Source organism: Anas acuta, chromosome 20 (assembly GCF_963932015.1).
Source record: "Anas acuta chromosome 20, bAnaAcu1.1, whole genome shotgun sequence".
Taxonomy (NCBI): domain Eukaryota; kingdom Metazoa; phylum Chordata; class Aves; order Anseriformes; family Anatidae; genus Anas; species Anas acuta.
Window position 1 is genome coordinate 5,228,889 of NC_088998.1, and position 21,448 is coordinate 5,250,336.

The 21,448-nt window shown below is 54.1% G+C and overlaps 1 protein-coding gene across 1 annotated transcript in view; it reads right to left on the reverse strand.

Moving 5' to 3' along the window:
- MEGF9 (multiple EGF like domains 9) overlaps positions 1-21,448 on the reverse strand; it is a 41,963-nt gene that overhangs the window by 5,938 nt on the left and 14,577 nt on the right. The window contains exons 2-5 of the mRNA XM_068656763.1: positions 16,717-16,918; positions 6,790-6,929; positions 3,189-3,323; positions 2,003-2,275 (exon numbers count right to left, since the gene is read on the reverse strand). Of these exons, the coding sequence (XP_068512864.1) occupies positions 2,003-2,275; positions 3,189-3,323; positions 6,790-6,929; positions 16,717-16,918 (750 nt within the window). The remainder of the gene's footprint in view (positions 1-2,002; positions 2,276-3,188; positions 3,324-6,789; positions 6,930-16,716; positions 16,919-21,448) is intronic.

Genomic DNA, 21,448 nt, shown 5'->3' on the forward strand with positions numbered 1-21,448 from the left:
GGCCGCGGCTCTGGGCCGATCCAAGGGCGCCTGTTTCCGCTCCCCAGGGCCGTGCCAGCCCTCCAGATGTCCTGAGCCCGCTCCTTGAGAGCAGCAGCTGCTCACTCAACGGGCTGCTTTGGCAGCTTTGTTGGCAGCGCCTCATCCAGCTGCTCCGTTCGACCGCAGCCTCTGCAAAGCTGCTGCTGCCTCGTGCCGTGAGCGAGCTGCTGTGCAGTGCAGCATGGTGCTGGGCTGTGCCACGATGCTGCCTGCTGAGCCTCACCCTTGGGGCAGGGATTCCTCACTCCTCAGAGTCAAAACTCCTCACTCGGGTCATCCCAAACATTTGTTGCATGTTGTCCCAATCAGCCTCAAAAGCATCAAAACCAGGGTCAGGTTTGAGAGGGGTCCTTGTGGAAACGGGAGGCTGGTTTTAGGTTTGCCCAGGCTGGCCAAAGCATCCCATCGTACCAACCATGGCTGCTTCATTGAGCCCAACAATTTTACCCTGCCTATCTGGAGAGAATTTCACTCGAGAAGTTACTCGAAACCAGGCCACTCAAATGCGCTGGTGCTTTATGAAAATCCCATCCTAAAACTAGGTAATACACAAGCACCTTTTCTGAGACAATGAAAGACACTGTCAGCCTTCTTAACTGCGTAATAAAAAGAGAATAAAACAGGTGTCAGGGAAACAGGAAGGCTGGATGAACACAGGTCCCAGTCCCTTTGAAAGGGAAGGGGAAGGTCTTTACCCACATCAGGAACCAACCGTAATGATGCCACTAAAATAAAACAAAGAGTGCAAACTGCAAGTGTACAAGCAAAATCATCCACATGGATTTTAATGGAGCAAGGTCATGTCGTTCTTTGCACAGAGTCAGAGCTGTGCAGAGGGAGATAATGGATGACCCGACACAAAGCTGCCACTTCCAGCCTGTAACTGTGAAGTTACAGCTAATGAGCATTCAACTTTTTTGTATTGATCATCTCCCCGCAGAGAGGGCTCTGTGATTGCACCTCCTGAGAGCAGCATGGGAGTGAAAACCACATTAGCTCCTAATGGAAGATCTGAATTAAATCTCTGTTGGTGACAAGGATGAATTTGGGCCCAGACACTTTCCTGAACTCTGGGCTCTCTCATCTAATGCGTAAGAGCACCAGTAACGTCTCTATGCATGGAGCTGGAGATCCACCCTGTGGAAAAACTTCCGAATAACCACTGAAGTGGCAACATAAGAATTATTTTCTCTCATTTTACTCTGAGTTTTACTATGCAGTAGCCTCTCTAAGTTCCAGAGCTAGCTTGCACCGCTACATGCAGTGTCTTGGATGTGGACTGAAAACTGATGGAAGACCCCAGAGCAGCTCCCTGTAAGTGCTGGCACTGACTCGCTTTGTCACTCTGGGTCTCACCTCTCAGCTTCAGCTTCCCCATGTAGAAAAGTAACAAGAAGAATATCTAAACTTATTCTGCATGGCATGGTGTCAGGGGTGGCAACAGTTATTATGAAGAGGTCCCTTTGCAGGGAACTGGACAGTGCTGGGAATGGACCCGTTCATCTGGACAATTCAGCGGGCACTCAGAGATCAAACACATCACGCAGTGGAAATTTGAAAACCTACATTTAAAGAAATTACGAACAGATTTCTCCCCAGCAAACTGTCCTGACCTGTGAAAGAAACTGTCTGTCGAGGTATTTGCAGAATGCCAGGGGCAAGCAGCATGTCAGGAGCATCGCTGCTGCTCGTTTCAATGTAGGCCATGCCCAGCTCCTGGTAACAGAGGATGGAGCTTCAGAGGCGTAGGAAACTGCCTAGGGGAAGTCTTCCCTGAGCACCATCTTGAGCCAGCCCTTTCGGAGGCACAGGGTTCTCTGTTTACCTTGGAAGACCTTAAAGCCGCTTCCTCCTCAGCTCCAAAAACACCGTGGGAACAATTAGCAGCCTGCCCTCCCCAGCCTTGAGCCATCTGAGGCGCACGGCAAGCCTCGGCCGCGCTTTGAGGAGCGCCCGTTACCTTTCCTGGTGCAGTTGGTGCCCTCGGGGTCTCGCACGTAGCCGTCCTCGCACTCCTGGCAGTGGAAGCCAGCGGTGTGGTACAGGCAGCCGATGCACTCCCCGCTCTCCGGCTTGCAGATGCTGGGGGACAGCGCCGGGTCCACGTTGCCGTTGCACTGACACGTGACGCAGATGCTGTCCGAGTTGTAGTAGCCGCTGTCGCACTGGTTGCAGTTGGGGCCGGTGTAGCCAGCTTTGCACTTGTCACACGTTGGGGCAGCTTCACCAGGCCCTAAGGAGGAGAGCAAACAAAAGAGGGATGTGCCACAGCCCCTCGCAGAGAAACACCCACCGGGGGATTTGTTCTGTGGGGCCCAACCATAAAACACCTCAACAAAAATCAGCAGCCACCGAGTGTTAATCTCTAAGAAGTGTATTTTTGGCTTAAAATTTAACTGCTACATCCTCTGTTTCTAGAGGAAAAAAAAAAAAAAAGCTTTGTGGGTTTCTGATGCCTGGTATCAGCCTCACAGAGCATGCTCAGCACGTTGCTAAGCGAACGGGTGATTGCTCCTGAATGCTTCCATCTCCAGCAGCCAATTTCAGGAAGCAGCTGGAACTGTATCGGGGATGTCAGCAATCTGCAGGAACTTTGGGGCCTATGTGAAGCCAGAGGAGGCTTGATTGCAAAACTGATTAAGGAAATATCAAAAGAAAAGTCTTACAGATGTTCATTACTGTTATGACTTTTCTTGGTTTTATCAAAACAGAGTGAGAAGATGGGGAAATCAGGTTTGAGTCCCATGCAGATGTCCAAAAGCAGGCTCACAGAGGCACGGACGGCTGCACGGTGCTGCTGGGCACCTCCTGCACATCTCCCTGCTGCCACAAGCGAGGTGGTTTCTCTCTGCAAAACTCTGCAGGCTCTTCAGAGGAAGTTGTGTGGTGACTGATCTGCCTCTGCCACAGCTGCAGCCAGCAGCAAAGGGCTCCCGACAGCTCTGCTGCACGCTCGCTCTCACAAGGGCAAAGCAAGGACCAGCAAAACACCTTGAACCTCACTGGGCTCCTGGGGCTGCTCAAGCAGGACGCCCCGATCCCACCCTCAGAGGCTCTAATCCACCCCCTAGGCTGATGCACTTGGAGCACCTTGAGAAGAGCTGTGCTCCTTGCCAGAGGAACAGGACCCAACCCCAAAGCCTTACGTATTCGGCAGGTGCCGGTCGATGCCACGGTGGAGCACGGGCAGCGGTGGCAGGCGCGGGCACCTCGGTAGAAGCCGTCCTTGCAGAGCTCGCAGTGCTTCCCCTCCGTGTTGCCCTGGCAGTGCAGGCAGGTGCCTGGGGAGAGGAGCACAAGCAGCCGGTCAGCGGCAGGAACTGGAGCAGAACATTTGGAGCAAGGATGGGCCTGGAGCGCCGGCAATTATCCGAGCTCACAGGTGGTTTGGGATGCCCTCCGGCCAAAACACAACCATGGGACCAGTCCTGGCCTCTTCTGACCTTCTGAGGGTCATCCCCTGCTCCCCACACACACATAGCATGAAAAAGCAGGCAGCCCTAGCAGAGATGTTTGCATTGCATCACCGTTAAAGGTCAGTGCAGGTAAATACACGCTATCAATATTAAATGTTCCTCAACACAATGGGTTTGGGTTGGTATCTGTGACAGCAAGCCAGGATCCTGATGCTTAAACTCCCCTAGGTGCAAGAAGGATCCCCCCAGCTCATGCCTTTGCCTCTTTTTGTGATCCTACACCACAAATCTGGTGGCCAGGGGCAAATAAAAGCCACCGTCGTGCTCAGGGGGCTGATGGCTCCATCCCAGCAGCGTGGCCACAGCCCCCCCATCCCCATCACAGGCCCGTTTGCTACAGGCACCAGCCCGCAGCAGCGCTGACCTTCCCGCAGAAACAGAGGAGACCCGGGGGCACCCGTGAGTCCCCGCCCCTACCCGGGGAAGCCCCTGAATCAGAAAACCGACAGGCTGTGTCTTAGAAGAGGCTGTGTCCTAATGGCCCTCTAAATTGCATTTCGACATTACCCTGAGCAGAACAAGAAAAATCTCCCTAGTTATAAAAAGGCAGCCGCAACCAGAAGCCCATCCATCACCAGGAACATCCTGTAATTCAGCAGGCTGCTCGTCGAGGTGGCAGTGACCTGAGGGATGCTTTTTTGATTGAATTCCCTGTACAAGGCTCTAAAAGGGCAACAGCCACCTTACAACAAACCAAGGGGGACACAGCGTGGTTTATTCCCTGCATATCTGAGCACCGACAGGAGGTTTGCTGAGCTGCAGTGCTGCGGGGGTATGGAAAAGTCTCCCACCCACACGACCCACGTCTAAAATTCTGAATTGGGCTAACATCAACTGTTAAAAACCCCACAGCAGATTTCCTCATTAATTTTGGAGCAGTTTGGCTCCTCTGCAAGCCCAACACACCGCACGCCCTCTCCTCCTCTCCCTGCATGGGGAAGGCTCCGCAGCCGAGCGTCCCCAGCGCATCCTCACAGCCCAGCCTCGTGCTGAGGCCGGGAAGCAAACCCTGCAAACCCCGGCGGCTGCCGATTTGGGGAGGAGGCTGATTCACCGCGACAGAGCCGGCAGCACCCCGGTGGTGACTCAGGACGCCCGCACGGCGTCAGCTCCCCCGCAGTGTTTGCTCTGCACCCGGCCGCCCGTCAGACACGAGCCGGTGGGTTTTGTGGGAGAGGCGTCGGGGTTGGAAGGGAAATCATCTTCTGCTCTCTGCTTCTGCAGCTGCAGCCCTGCGTCGGCTGCTTCGTGAAAGTCACCGGGCCCGAGCAGCACCAGGGTGCCTCGAGCCATGCTCGGCAGGCGGCCGTGGTGGCGTAAATCCGGGACCACCTCCGCGTTTGCTGTACGGCCACCATCGGTTCAGGACCATCTCTCCTGTCGGGGGAAATTACCGGCATTTATCTACAGCAGCCCCGCAAAATGGCTGTTTCCAGTGAGTCAGCAGCTCGCTCAGCCATGCAAAGCAATCGGGTGTCAATGTGGAAAGCCTTAATAATTAATAGCACTTCCCACCCCGATAAGGCCCCGGGGAAGGATCAGAGCCGGCCGTACCCCAGCTGGGCGGATGTGACCCCACTCGCTGCACAGCCCCGACTCCAGGCACGAGGGTCGTGCTGAAGGAAGCGCCTGGGGAGCTCTGGCTGCCCAATTTCCAGCCCAATAATTTTAAGTATTCCTCCTGGGCACAGCTACGCTGAACGAGGCTGTGCAGGGACGGCTGCTGAGCCGCCAGAGGGAGCCCAAAGTATGGCATTAATGCAGGGAAAAAAAAAAAAAAAACCTTGAAAATTTGACAAAGACTGCACAGAGTTGATGTAAAGCTGGGAGGTCACACAAAGTGCAGGCTCTAGAGCAGGCTGAGCGCGCTGGGTTCCTTGCGAGGCGTCGGATCGCATTTTTATGGCCTGTTCTATTCTGGTTTTGTTGGGCTCCCCCATCCCCGGCAGCAAATAAAGCAGATGGAGGAAAAGGGGAAAAAAATAAGGTCATTGAGCTAAATGAGGGCTTTTCTATGCCATGCAGCAGTCAGGGCTGGAGCACCCCAGTCGCAGGGCAGCCGGAGCAGCCCCAGCCCCGAGGCCATGGCTGCAGTGAGGCTTTGAATCAAGAGAGGGGGGAACGTCGGGGAAGGAGAAGGAAGAGCAGATTATCTTACTCCTTCACAAAACCCACACGCCCAGCTCCAAATCAGCAACACAGCTGATGTGTACACAGCTTTAGGTCCAACTTGTATCCTGCAGTATGAGCAGGACAGAAGCATGTACTCAAAATTCAGTAAGGAATGAATGCACCAATTCATCCTCGAGGAGCGCAGCCCCCACGACCACAAAAACATCTCTGCTGAGCAGGACCAGGGCGCTTCCTGGGCACAGCCGGCCCTGTGGCTGCCTGTCCCTGTGCTGCAAACACACAGGCCACAAGGGAACAAACATCGGTGCCAAAATTGCCCAAAATACCATATTTGACGAGCTCTGTCTCTCTGCCAGCTACCAAAAAAAACCCGCTGCAGCATTTCTGAAATGACTGCCCCTTTCTGAGCTCCTGGGTAAATATTACAGAATTGCTTTCCCTCCTGGAAGTTCTGATGAGAATTGGAGTTTTGCAGGGTGAGTTTTGTTGCTAAGCAGGGGCTGCGCAGGCAGTCGCACAGCGCTGCTCCTCTGGGACTTCTCCTTCCAGCGGGGATGGGAAAGCAATTTGTTTTTTTTCCCCCTGTCTTCCCGTAAGCTCTTCAAGCACAGGTGCCTCGATATTTGCACTCCAACATCCATTTGAGTGAGAGACAACCAAAGAAATGATCGTGGAAAATGAACAGGGCAAACCCATAAGAAGTGAGCAATGTTAATTAGGTGCTGCCAGTATTTTCCAGCACTAATTATGTTGTCTGAGGCAATAATAGTCACCTGACGTCACTGCCAGTACAGTATATGTTTCCAGGTAAACAGCAGTTAAACAAAAGCTCCTTAAAAGCCTGCGTTGGGTGTTTGTGTAGGAGAACAATGGAACACTGATTTCCGATAGAGGCTGCAGGAGGAAGGCTCTGCACTGCAGCCTGGAGTAAATACCGCAGCCTTTATGGAGAAGAGGACTCGCTCCAGCCTTGCCCTGCACCTTAATTCCAGGTTTACGGTGAACACCCGGAGTGCCCAAAGCACAAAGACACAGGGTAACAGGGTGGGAGTGCAGGTCTGCTGAATAGAAGTATGAAAAAACGGAGACAGAGAGGCCCAGCCCTGTGGTGACAGGGGGAGGGCTGCTTGTGTGTTACCTGTTACACGGTCGCAGGCTGTGGAGTGGTTGTTGCACTGGCAGGGCTCGCAGGTGGTTTCGTTGAGCCTGTAGTAGCCGTCACTGCACCGGTCACACTTGAGGTCCGTCACGCCAACCTTGCACTGGCATTTCCCATCGCTGCGGAGAGAAACAAGCTGTGAAACGGGGCGTGCTGAGAGGCATCCCGCGTGCAAAGCCACGGCCGGTGTCTGGAACGCTCCGGCAAAACCAGTCGCCCTTACAACGCCTCCAGCAGGGCACCGGGAACCATCGGGCCCCCTGGGAAGCCTCGGACCAAAACCATCAACCAGGAGCTCCGAGAGCCTCCGGTCCCAGCTCCTGCAGACACTCGGATGCCCCAATGGCCATGAACCCACACGGTGTCCTCAGGTGTCCCCGCTCGTGTTTCGTCCCAGGCAGATGTCACCCACCTGCACTTGGGGATCCCATTCACCGCTTCCAGCCAGGCAAACCCCTCTGCTCAGGAGGCCTCTGCCCGGCAGGAGCTAGGGGAGGACCACAAAAGGGGCCCCCCCGAGGTGTCCCCCACAGCTCACCACAACCTGCTTCCTCGGGCACGAGTCCGTGCAGAGCGCGGCACCGTTAAAACCGAGCACATTAACCTTGGTTGCTGTGATGGAGCACCAGGAGGGTATACAAGGCAAGGGCTACCCCCGTTCCCTTGGCTTTCCTTGCCAGTCTCTCCACATAGAGGCTTCTAACCTATTGCTTTCATAAGGAACTTTACACGCCAGCAGCATTTAGGCCTAAATCACTGAGAAATCACATAAAAGGCCCCGTCAGCCCCGTGGCACAGTGACTGTCAGCTGCAGCCCTTCCCTCCTGCACCCCCAGGAGCTGCCACCACTCGAGCGGGGCACAGAAATCCCTCACCACATCTCCAACAGACCTGGGGCAAACCCAGCCCTGCGTGCACAGGGAAACCACAATAAAAAAAAACTAAACACATGCGATTTGGTCCCCTGCAGGAGACGGGGTCATCCACAGCAGCAGCTCAGTGTGGGTACCACCATGGAGCATCCCTGGGCACCAGAAGGATGCACCCTCCTGTCCTGTCCTGTCCTGTCCTGTCCTCTCCTCTCCTCTCAACCCTCCTCACCCCCTTCTACAACTCCGCATTTCAGGGCTCATCGTGCCTGCACATCGATAAGCCATTGTTCTCCCTCGCTCCTCCTGGGGAAGGGCGAGCAACGCACCATTTGCTTCTGAAAGCCCCTGGAAAAAAAAAAAAAAAACGTGTTGATTAAAACTAATCGAGGCCGAGGCTTTAAAAGGCCTGACGCACTGTGGATGCGGTGCTTTTAATTAAAAGGCAGGAGGCTGCGATGTTTGGGGAAGACGCTGCTTCTGTGAGGAATTACCATAATTGAGTATTTCTGCCGCTCGTTTACTTGCCGAAGGAAGAGGAGATGCTCAAAGGCACACCAAAATACCGCAGGCAGCCCAAGAGGCCGCACAATTAAACACTTTCAGAACACGAGATTTCAGGCCCATTTAATGGGCCGGTTACAAGAAAAAGAAGCGCGGTGTTTCCTTGCTCTCCAGCCCATTATCTGGGACTGCAGCAGGCAGATGCAGAATTCAAAGGGATGCTGTTGAGCAGCTCAGGCTGCCTGACTTTTAAAAAGCTTTTCACAAGACCCGACATTAATCCGAACGCTGCCGCAGTGTTTAAAACAAGAGCAAACAAAAAGCAGTCTGTTTTTATTTGCTTCTGACCACTACTGGGCAGATATTCCTGTAAGCAGGCAGGGGACGGGCAGAGCCAAGAAGGGAAAAACAACCAATGGGGGATTTCCCCAGGGGGCTGGGTGCCCCGTTTCATTCCCTCCTGTCCCTCCTTCAGGCCTTTATTTCAGTGGCCCTCTCCTGTTCCTCCGGCTGGCAGCCTCCCACGTCATTTTGGAAAGGTTTCCTTCCCCGATGGCTCTGCTGGAGCTCCCTGCAGCATTTTGGGGGCAGCGTCCCTTGGTTTCACTCGTTAGCTTAAAAATAACAGGAAAGAAAGCTATTTTTTAAAAAAAAACGGTTTTGGAAAGTTTGGTTTTAATGCCTCTCAAGCAGCCCCTTTCTCAACATGTTACATGTGGCCCAGAGCCAGGTTCTGCATGTGCAAGAATTAAATCACTCAGCAAATATAAAGCTTTGCCTGTGGTCATTGCTCCTATAGAATAAAGCCCGCTTACAACACTCCTTTTCATAGCTCCAGCCCAGTAAAGGCTGTCAGACACTTTTTAAAGCAAAGGTCAATGATATAAATGCATTGCGACCACAAAAAAGTCCTGTTAACAGACCGATTGTGCCCATAAAAAATCCAGAAACTTGAAAGAAAAGAGCCACAGTGTAACACTCGCACAGCGAGAACTGAGCTGGAGTTTGAGCCTAAGCCAGGAATTTCTTTTTTGGGGGAGGTGGGGGGAAGGAGGGGGAAGGGAACGAAACGTTTTGATGCAGCAACATCAATTGCTCAACTCGATTTCAGATGATGATTAACTCCAATGAAGCCAGCTGGGAAGACTGCAAGGCAACACCTCCGAAATCCTGCCTGGCCCGACGGCGCAGAGCATCACCCAGCTCGCTTCCAGCCAGGACCGATGGCCAGGGACGGACACACGGCCGGGACGGGCTGCGCCTGGAATCACCGGGCAGCGGGGGAACCCAGGGCCTTGTAGCAAGAAAATAAAAGCCTTACAATATCTGCAGCCTGCGACAGATCACCATGTGCAGCTGTGCATGGCCCTAAGCGAGGGGACAGTGAACGGGGAGACAGGAGCACAGCTTCAGGGCTGGCCGCAGGCACGCTGTGCACGGCTTAATGGTGTAACAGAAACCCTTTGCGAGCTCTAATGGTTTATTTTCTTCTCCTGTTTGTTCTTCCAAGGGTGAGGGAAGGGAGAAATTCACCCTGAATGTTTTCCCAGCTGCCAGCTAAATGTGGATGCCCAGCTGCCATTGAGAGCCCAGGAGCTCCTGGACCAAGTCAAGCAGACCAAAGTGTGGAGCTCAGCACGGAGCTTTTGTGCCTTTTTTAGTGGTTTTTACTTTAATTTTCAAGACTGGCATGATTTTGGAGCAGATTAAGAGAAGGAGGGAGCTCCCACGGGCCTCAATCGGGACACGCTGTGTGGATGGGCCACGCAAAAACTCCCACGGCTCGGAAGGAAAGCTCTGCCAGAGACATTTCCCACCTTTCTGCTTCACTCCGGAGCACAAGGCACACCCAGCACCATGGCACAGCACCACCCAGCACCACGCTGCTGGTCAGGAGCATCCCCCTGAGCTGGCGAGCCCCAAAACCTCAGGGCAGGGCAATGGCATGCCCTGAGCCCCGCGGTGTCCCCAGCTTCACCTGCCTGTCCCCTGCCAGCCGCTGCTGCATCCACGGTGAGCGCAAACCTCCTGTAAGAGGGGCGCATCATTCCTCCCAGCCCGGCCGAGGTGTGCCCGTAACGCACACAATTGCCAGCGAAACGTATGAATGAGGAAAAATGCCACGAGCATCTGTACGCCAACCCTCGCGCGAAGGCTTTGTCACACTTTGATGGGACGAGACAAAAGGATGCTGCGAGAGATGAGGATTGAGAAGAGATGTTGCCAAACGCGGCGCGTTCCTCCAGCGAGTGCGGCTCCTTTTGTGCTGGTTCTCCACGGTGCCTGGCAGCACCGGGGCTGAGTCCTCCTGTGTCCTCCTCACCACCTGCAAACGACACGTCCAGGGAAAGCCCAGGCCATTAACACCTGCCCTAAGCAAACCGAGAACCATCCTAACGAAGGCGCTGGTTTTCCTTGCGGCCCATTCATTTGAATATTCACACGTGGTGAAGCGGCGAGCAGGAAAAGCCCCGTAACAGCACACGGTCGGGTTTCTCCTCCCCGCTCCCTCGGCTCCCCGCACCGCTGCTGGAAGCCCAAACGCTTTCGTGGAAGCGTTACCGCAGGCAGCGAGCCCCGCGCCCAGCTCTGAGCCGCCTTTGTGGCGGGCAGAAGAAGCGGGGCTTTATCGCGCCGAACATTGGGCCATTGTGCGCCGCATTCCTCGCTTTGTGCCGGGGGACGGCATCTGTTTATATGGCCGCCCTCGACAGAGCGGGGACCCTTCACAGCTCTGAAAGGCCGCTCTGTAAATGTCAAAGGGACACCTTGTCCAGCCGCCGCCGCCTCCCCCCTCTGTCGGGGACACTCTGCGTCACGGGAAAGCCGGGCATCTCCTGCCCCAGTGCCCCCGGCACCACCCGCGGGGACCTGGTGGCAATGGGGAGACCACGATGGCCCCGGAGAGCGAGGTTGGATGGGGTCCCCTATGGAGGAGCAGTGAAAGCCTGGCAAAGTGCAAAATCCCGGCCCCATAGGGTGCAGAGCATCCCCTGGAGATGAGGGCAATACGGCCATGGGGCAGACAACCTGGCACAGAGGAGGACACACCAGTGGGGAAGGCAGGGAGAAGGGGCTGGTCTCCACTGGGCACACTGGTTTTGCACAGCGGAGCCCCTCCATCCTCTAGACCTCTACTGACACCTCCCTGCATGGGATAGGAAAAGGCACGAGCAACAAGCGTGGCCCGAAATCAGGCTGGGCACCACCTCCCCAAATCCAGAATTCAGGCACCAGAGCTTGTAAAGCCGTGCCGGTATTTTGTTTTTGAGGGCAGTCAATGCTGACCAGAGCAGCAAGTCTGCAAGAGGCAAGAGAGGAACGGCGAAGCCTGTTGGAAAATCAGCAAAATACCAGGATTTCTGAGAAGCCCCAATTACTGCAGGGGAGATGATAACAGCCTGCCGCTCACTGCCGCTGTGCCCGATCGCTCAGCCGTTTCCCTCTCCCGTCTGCAGCCTGATAAAAATGGGTGCAGGTACAATATTTACCTGCCTGGGGGGGAAGAGAGGAGGAGAGTTAAAGCAGACGCAAAGGATACGAGAGTCTGTAATAGAAGAGATATTTAGACAATTAAAGTATGCAGGAAAATATGCTCTGCCCGGGTACTCTGCATTTATGACGTCCACACGTAACAATTTCCGCTACGAAAAAAATCTGTTCTTGGCAGAGGGCTGCTGACGAGGCATTGCTCGGAGATAATGAGCCACCACTTGTGCTCAGGCGATCTATAAAAGAGAGCCCAGTCTTTCTGGAACAGGGGGAAATGTGCTTTTATGGGGATGGTTTTTCAGAAGTCCTTGGGAAGTTGGGGTTCCAGGGCCCGGTCTCTGAAGGGAGCAGTGCCCGGTGTGGTCTATGGGGCAGGTACAGCAGTGTGGAGCCACATCTCCCACCCCCAAAGAAATAAACAAACAAAAAAAGATATTTCCAAGAGTGACAACACGAAGGGCATAAAATGAGAATTCTCTTTATGCAAAATGAAAACTCCACTGCCTTCCCTCAGGTAACCCTGTGTGCCTGCCCCCTTCCTGCCCAGGCTAGGGAAGCTCCACAAAAACCTTGGATTTCGGTGGTTCTGCATTTCAGTCAAACAACCCCCCCAGGTCCCACACCAGGTGGCTTCACGCCGCACGCTGCCCACACTGGGTCCAGCCCACGACCTTCCCAACGCCAGCAGGATCAGTAATGCTCCCTGTTCCCTTTTCCCCTGTGATTCCGTTGCATCTTCCCACATCCAAACACCTCTGCAAGCCCAGTGAGCCGCTCTCCCTGCCCAGCTCCCCCAGAGCCCCCAGCCCTCATTCAAAGCCCCTCACAGAGGGCATTGTGCGGTGCTGCTGACCCTGCTCCCCTCAGCAACGCTCTCACAGATCCGTGTGAGTGAGGGTCAGCAGCGCAGCACAAAGAAGGCACAGAGGGACGGATGCTGCCCCGCCACCGGCGCCCCCCTTGCAGCCTCGCAGCTCCAGGGCACAGCCATGTACAAATGCTCTCGGGGACGCGCCGCTTTAATTCTTTTTAATAGGAACACAAAGCAGCAGATCCCCTCGAGGGGGCAAAACATCTCTGAATTAACGCTTTGGCATTTATATGCATGCATTATCTTTTTTTTTGGCTTTCTTTTTAGAACGGAAGCGAGCAGCAGCAGCTCCTCAAACATGCCTCACTCCCAGCCTGCGGCACGAAGCGAGGCTGAAGCCGGACCCCACGCCACAGAGCTGCGAGGAGCGGCTGCTCAGCTGGCAGAGGAGCAGCCTGTTTCAGCTCAGGGCACGAAGCAAAGCTGCTGTCAGCTCCAGGCAGCACGTCGCAGCTTCTGCTTCCCATCACCCGTCTGCTCGTGGGGAAACTGAGGCACGGGCTGATGCAGCAACTTGTTAAATTTGCAAAAGTCCATTTTGACATACACCTACCCCCTTTTAACTTTTCATTAGGGACAGCAATCGTACATTACACACATCTCATTTAGAGTTTTTTTTTTATTTTTGAAGGGAAGTGGCAATGCTAGCGCGAGTTGGACGGTTAGCCCACATTAGCCAAACCACCAACAATCCTTACCCAGCCCACGGCAGCCTCAGCTCCCGGTGCTGAGCAGCACGGGCAGTGCTGCAGCAGAGGATGAGGCGCATCACATCGCCTCCCCTGCGATGGAGAGAAACTAACCGTAACCACACAAGAAATTCCCAAGACCCCAAAGCCTCACCAAGCGATTTTCTCCCCTCTCGCATCAGCCAGCAACATCTCTGAACATAAATAAGAAGCAGGTTCATAGAGAAGGGAAATAGCAATGGGAAATGGAGCCCTGAGCCCTTCTGCAGGCCAGCACCACCTCACAGCACCTTCTCCATTATCACATCCCAAAACGCGGGGCGCAAGAGCAGCTGCATAGGGATGCTTGCCCACGTGCCCCCAGGAAGAAAAGCCAAGTCCTATGTCCTGTGCTACAAAAGCCTTGAAGAAATGCCTGGTAGGAGGTGAATGAGGGCAACGCCACTGCTCCTCCCTGCCATGGGGTGCAGGGAGGCACTGGGATGCTTTTGGGGTGGCCCTGCCCCGTCTGCAATCCGGCATGGGGCTGGCTGGTGCTGCTACAGAGGGAGAAAATGCAAAGTCATTTGACATCCTCTTGCAGGCTTGGTGTTACACATAATCCCGCTTCGTTAATTAAGCCAGGCAGAGGACAGGTCTGCACAGGAAAACTATTTCAACACAGACTGAAATAGTTGTGCCCGTGCAGCTCGTCGTGTGCTGTGGGATCGCTGCTTGGTGGCAGGAAGAAACTTCCCACCGAGCCACCACAAGACATCTGATATCACCACCTGCCCCCAGCCAGGGCTTTGGTCCTGATGCTCGGACAACCTCTGGTGCTCAACCCATGCTTGTCCTCACTTTCCTGCTCCATGATCCTGAAACTTCAGCTTTTCTTCTCCTTTCCTGCAGGCTCTGAACACTCCCAGGCCATGGATACCTCCAGCGAGCACCCGCACAGCATCCAGCCCAGCGCAACAGGCTTTGTGCGAGGAGCCCAGGCACCATGGCAGCGGGGACAGCTCGCTCCTGCTCTGCAGGATGCGTCAGCCCCGCACGGCACCAGGCCAGGCTCCACGCCGCAGGGCGAGAGCAGCCACCCAACGCGGCTGACTCACAGGCACAGAAAGCCTCCGCCTCCCAGGGGGGACTCCCAGAGAAGCAAATAAAAATTATAAATAAATCAATTTAAAAAAAAAAAAAAACACAACCTTCGATTAGTGGCTCTGGAGCCCATTCACAGAGACAGCGTGTCAGGTCAATGTTCACTCCCAAAGTCAACGATCTGCCTCAGGAAAGCGATTTCTTTTTTATTTATTTTTTTTTATTTGATGGTCTGCATTTGCGGTCTAGTTAATAAACAGTGTATCTGGCTGGCCAGATGGCACAAGGATAGAGCATGCCTGGAAATCATAATAATAACCATCATATGGTGGTGCTTTAAAAGGCGCTTTTGCACAAGCCTGAGCGAGCCGGCTGAGACGTATCGGGCATGTTTTGTGTGCCCCGAGCGCTCAGCCTTCGGGCAGGCTGCCCCTGAAATCAGCCACTGGCGGAGCTGCTCGCAGCCCAGCATGCTGCTGCTGCTTCTCCCCACGACTCTTCTGAAGAGCAGGCACTTTTTTCTTAAGCCAGCGTGCAGGAATTAACTTGTGCAAGGTAATGTTTGGCTGGCACTTTAAAATATTATAATAACAACAAAAAAAAAGCGAACAGCTGTCAGGATTTTTTGTTTTTAAATCAACAAAGCAGGAGCTGGCTGCTGGCGCTGCGCCATGCTGGCGTGCCCCATCCCGAGCAGGGGCTGCCCCGTGCGCTCCTCGTGCTGCAGATCACCGCACCCGGTCCCCAGCATCTGCTCTGCTCTCCCAAGCCCCTCTCCTGGATGCCTGTCTCCTTATTTCTTTAATTCTTGACTTTGTTTTATTGTTTTAAACTTGTTTTTTGCTGTGGCTGTCACCAGTGCCTACTGCTGTGGGAACAAGAGCACTGATGACTTAGTGTGGGCACAGCGGGCAGCGCCCCAGCCCTGCAGCACAGACAGCTGACCCAGTTCTCCTCTCTTTAAATATCTAGAGGTCATTTCAGCCTGTGGCCAACCTCACGGAGGAGAAACACAGAGCAATCTATACCACCATCAGTCCTCCTCTCTCCTCCTGCCCAAGACTTTCTCCCAGTTTTGCCCCTCTTCTAAACACCTGAGGATCCATCTCCCCACGTTCCTCAAGGCTACAAAACAATACAGCAAGAATAGGAGGAGCTAGGGACATTCTCTGCCACTTTGGGGCCTTCTTGTGTTGGGACAGGGCACGAGGGCTCACCACGTGCACCAGATCCTTGTCCTTGACACCTCAGAGCAGCCCACCCGCAGCTCCTGGGGCGCTTCCCGCTGGCGTGGGCGGACGGCACCCGCTGACGCAGATCGGGATGGAAACACTCCCTGCCCCTGGGCTCCTGCCTCTCCCGGATGAGATTTCCCCAATCTGCTGTCTTGCCCAATTTGCCTTTCCATCAGGTCCCACCAAGCTCGTTTCCTACTCCATGACAAACTCCGATTCCTCCAAGAGTATTTTCCTACTGCTAAAAAAGCAAGTGGAAAACTCTTTCCACCCCCAAGAGTCCGTTTTTCAGTAAGGTCACTGCAGCCAACAGCAGCACTGCTTTTACGTTCTGACTTTTCACAGCTCGTGCCACCAGAGAAACGCAGCATTGAAAGAAAAAGGAGGGCCATCAACACAGGGCTTGGGTGCTCGGAAAAAAAAAAAAAACAACGCATGAAGTTATTGCAAACTGCATGCCCCTGCAGAACATTGCGGTTCTGACTCAGCACCAGCCTTGGCAGCAACGTGCAGGTGTTGAGCACGCAGGGAGCCCAGACCAAACCCCAGAAGACAACAGGACCGATGCCAGCGCAGCAGAAGCTCACGGCAGAGGAACATGTTCATTACACGACAGCTCAGGAGCATCTGCGGCAGCTTTCTTGACGCAGAGAAGGCGCGGACGAGGCTGGGTTAAACGCCGGGCAGGGCGGGAGCCAACGCTTCTTTCACAACACTCAGCGAAGGCAGATCGCAGCGCCTGCCCCTGCTGCAACCGATCTCCCTTCAGAAAAAAGCTTCCCCAGAGCCTCCCGTGCCAGCCCAGCCTCCGCATCCCTCCGGGTGGCCGCTGTGAAGGCAGCAGGGGCTGTGGGATGCATGCGGTGAAAGAGAAGAGGTCCTGCTGACACTCAGGGCCAAATGGTGCCTCGGCTCATCTGTAGACTGCCAGGGCTTTTGCCATAGCTACGGATATTTTTATAATCCAGCTCTTGAAAGAGAGGAAGAACACGCTTCATCAATTTTTGTGAAGCTAACTTCCTTCCTGCTTCTTTTTTTTTTTATATATATACTACAACCAGATGACACCATCCATTCTTGCCTGCTCGGCATCCCAAATCCCCCCCAAAAAACCACCCCCAGATCCCCGCAGCAGCCCGGAGCAGGGATGCTCAGCTACTTACTCATCGCAGCTGGGTCCGATGGCACCGGCGGGGCTGCAGCCGCAGGGCAGGCACCGCTGCCGGCTGGGGTCGGGGTGGAAGCCCTGGGCACAGCTCTCGCAGCGCGGCCCCGTGTAGCCCTCCAGGCAGACGCAGGGTCCTGGCGTGCCCTGGCAGGAGCCCCCATCGACGCTCCCCACGGCGCTGCAGTTGCATGGCTGTCCTGAAAGAGGGAAAGAGAGGCTGAAGTCAGCGCGCTGGGGGCACACGGGGCTTGGGTTGTACCCAGGGGATGGGTATAGCTGCTTTAGTACATGGATATACACAGAGAAGCATGGAGTAACCTGAGTTGGACGGGACCCACAGGGATCAGAGTCCAGCTCTTCTGGCTCCACACAGAACCACCCCAAAATCAGCCCCTAAATTTGAGGGCAATGTCCAAACGCTTCTTGAACTCCAGCAGGCTCAGGGCTGTGACCACATCCCTGGGGAGCCTGTCCCAGTGCCCGAGCACCTCTGGGTGCAGAACCTGACCCAAACCCCCAGCCTGACCCTCCCCTGTCCCAGCTCCATACCGTTCCCTCAGGTCCTGTCGCTGTCCCCAGAGAGCAGAGCTCAGCACCTGCCCCTCCGCTCCCCTCGTGAGGGAGCTGCAGGCCGCCATGAGGCCTCCCCTCGTGAGGGAGCTGCAGGCCGCCATGAGGCCTCCCCTCAGCCTCCTCTCCTCTGGGCTGAACAAACCACGTCACCTCAGGCGCTCCTCAGACATCATGCCTTCCAGTCCCTTCATCACCTTCATGTACATATCGTACACGTTATAATAAATATATATTTATATAATGACAGTCGTTGTTGTCTGGTTACACAGCTCCAGGAGCTGGCCAACGCTTGGTGTTGTAACATGAGGATGAAATAATTGCCCCGATCCTGTGCAACCTGCTCTCGGCAGCCCTGCCTGAGCAGGGTCCTGGGCCACAGGACCTCCAGAGGTCCCTTCCAACCTCAGCCATTCCCTGGAAATTAGCAACAGGCGGCAAACCCCCTAATTACAAGATCCTGCATTTCAGAGCACTGAAACACCTCAGGTTTACCAACAGGATGTCTTTATGACAAGGACATACAGGGCATACCTACACGATGCACTAACTACGACCACTGCTCACTGAGAAACAAAACAAAATCCCCTCAAGGCCAGAGGGATTTGAGCTCCATGTGCTTGGGGCTGAACATCTTCCACCTCCTGACCCTCCTGACCCGCAGCTACCGCCCTGCCCACCACACAACGGCCACCATCAGCCCCACCACAAGCTTTGGGGACACTCGTTCACAGGGCTGTGGAGACCACACACCCAAACAAAAATCTTTTTAGCAAGTGGTGCCTTTCCAGCCCCCCCGCACAGCATTTCTCATAATATTTTAAAGTACCCAACACACCAAAGAGAACAACCTCCCCGGCAATTTGTTTCTGACATGAGCTTTCTCTCCGCTTCTTCATTGCAAAATATTTGGTGCCTTAATAATTTAAAGGCTTTCGCTGCCAAGTGTGAATTATAAACGAGGATTATTTTCTGAAGTAGCACATAAAGCATCAGGGACTTTACGCAAGCGTTGCTGTTTGTTATTGCCTGAGAAGAGCCATATTCGGGGCACTGCACAGAGGGGAGAGGCTAGGCCCCCGGCCCAAGAAAATCAGACCAAAACAAAGCTCAAATCACTCCAAGAAGGCCCAAGACTACTGCTCCACATCAGCATGAGGATTTAAGGTCATCCAACACTTACACCACACACAGTTTTGGGGACTGGGAATGGCTTCCCAGGCGGACAGCTTTTCAGCAGGTGCCTGCACTGAACCGCATTTAAAACTTGGGGACTGCATGAAGATTCATGTATTAATCTGTAAGTGGCCTGCTAAAATTTGACCACAGTGAAGCCCTCAAAGTGCTTTTGGAAACACAACCCACAGGGTCTCCCACATGCAGAAGTACTGTAGAAGTTTCCCTGATGGCTGTTGCTGTCCTTTACTGGCAGCAGGTTATAGGGCAGTTTTCTATGAAGCCCATGAATTACAGGTAGACTTTTCAAGAAATAACAATCCCCTTCTCCTAAAAGTACCAGGACCTCCCTGAGCAGCAGCCAGCCAGACTTGCTGCTTAATACCACACCGTGCCTCGACTGTTTGTTTTCCTCCAACACGAATCACAGAAATAGTTATTCAGCTTTGTTACCCCATCAAGACATCTAGAGTATCCCCATGGAAGTTATTCTGCGCCTACACACCTGCGAAATTGCACCTCAATTTTCTTCAATCTAAGCCAGCAAATAGGACAAACACCTCGCGATCCACCATTAGCCACTCCAGCACCCACTTCAGATAACGAGCCCAATTCCCGTCTCAATTATTCGAGTGGAACCTCAGTGATTCGGGCACTTGGGGTTCTCCCAGCCAGAGCGAGCCACGAAAACCTGCCTTGAGCCAACGCGGCACCTGCTCTGCAGTTTGTCAAACACATCAAAACAAATTTTCAAAGCTTGTTTTGTGCTGCAGCTGAGATAGGGCTGTGCCGAAGCAGGTTTCCGAGCTTGGTGTTGTGACCTTGCTGCACGAGGGGACAAAGGAACACAGCACATGGGCAGGAGGGGGAAGATTTTGGCTGCACGTTACCTTTAGAGGAAACCAGCTATGGCAAAGAAGGAAAAAACAGAAGTTGGGAAGAGGAGCTGTGTATATTGGCAAAAGCCTCGCTTTTCATTAGCCCTTTATCAAAAGACTGTGTCCATCAAAGAGGGTCCGGCCATCGCCACGCTGTGGAGCAGCTCCTTGGGAACATCCCTGGTACTTATGGGAGCCCAACGGGAGGTGAAGGCAGAGATGGATGGAACAGGCCCGGGAGCTGTGAACCCGAACAGCCTGGCTGCACAGAGCAACTGACTCTGGGTTGATCTTGGCAATGGCACCGGCTACAAAAATGAATTTTCTTTCCTCTGGCAAGGCTGTTTGCACACTGAGAGTCCCTCACGCTTGGGGAGCTATCCACTTTCCAAAAACACACCAGCTAACTTCACGGTGCCTTTTTTTCCCCCCCTCTTCCTCTTTTGCAGGTCAATATTGCACAAATTCAGGTCAAAACCTGGGGGCGACTAATTTCCAGCAGCCAAGCTCAATGGCAGCACAGAGCACGGGCTCCACATTCCCTGGGAGGGCGCGAAATGCTGCAGTAATCCAAAATAATGGAGGCAAAAAGAGCTTTCTGTCGACAGGCTGGGGGGGACACTGGTGGGGGAGCTCCTCCTGCTGCTGGCAGCTGCTGAAACGTGGAAACCTACAAAATAATCAGACCCAGGCACCTGGTACAGCACTGTGGGGTTGGTACCAAAGAGATCTCCCCAAAGGAAGGTTGCCCTGCATCCCCCAACCCTCCCAGGGGATTTTTGGGAAGGGATGGTGCCCATATCGGGGGAGAAGCATCACGTGTTGTTCCCCCCCCCCCCCCCAGAACAAAGACCCGCTCTGCTGTGACTGTCTGACACAACCCCGATGCGCCCTAAATGCCCTTTGGTGAGGAAGCAGAGGAGAAGCAGACAGCAGCATTAAAACCCAGCGGCGAGCACAGCGTCGGGTTTGACATGATGATGTACCAGACTATGAAAACCCCAGGCTTAATTCAAAAGACACTTTGTTGTCCCGACGGCAGCCAGCTTGGAGGAGGTGAGCACGATCCCCAGCCAGAAAGGGAAAGCGGTAACGGAGCCTCTGCCTTCCAGATCTGGGAAGACATCAAAGACGACGAGGACTGGAGGAAAAGATTAGGGAGCGCTGCCCTGGCTCCTGGCCAGCGCCAGGTACTTGGAGCCTTTATTCCGTTTTGCCAAACGTGCGTTTTGCTTTTGAAGGTAACCTTCAAAAACACCTTACCGAGAGCTTTTGCAGAATGAAAAGGGATGAACAAGGGTGGATGCAGCCCCGAGCCGGGATTTTCGGCCTTGCTAGGAGGCCCTGGGTTTGACAGGGCATCGCCACCAGCAGCAGGCACGGGCACAGCCCTCTCAGGGCTGTGGTTCTGGTCTGAGCTCCTGCACGGAGCTCTCCTTGACTTGCCGCAGCCGTTTGCCCTCACTCTACCTTGGTTTCCCCACCCGCGGGATGTTCACACCTCCAGGGCTCCGAGCTCCGTTTGCAAAGCACCGAGGAGGTTTCCCTTCCTTCCTTCCCCATGCAGCAGCTCCAGGCTCTCGGCTCTCAGTGCTAAAAACCACCACCTTCGCTCGTGAAGGTGTTGGCAGGCTCTAATTAATTAACAGCCCAGTGACATTCCGAGCTCCCTGAATAGAGGCACTATAAAAGTGTGCATCCTTCCCACACGCTACTCCTGCAGCAGAAAAAGGAAACGCCGCTCCTTGTGTGAGCTGCATCTTAACCTCCACCGTTCAGTGCCAGATCCAGAGGCAGGGGAGTAACAGAGCAGGTCTCCAGCACGAACAGAGCAAGTTTCCAGCATGCTGCAGCGATGGGCACACTGTTCACGGCACGGCTGCATGTAAGACCCAGATTTAACGTGCAATTACCGTTAGCTGCAGCCCTGAATTGAATAATTATTACGCCAAAGTCACAGGTTCCTAATAAACTGGCGAAGAGGTATTTCTGTGTCGTTGTTTTTATGGCGTTGGATGCGTGCCATCGCTGTAGGATTACCTCGAGTTCCGCTCAGCAGCACCAACACAATGGAGAACCCGCTGGAGCTGCACGTGGGCTGAC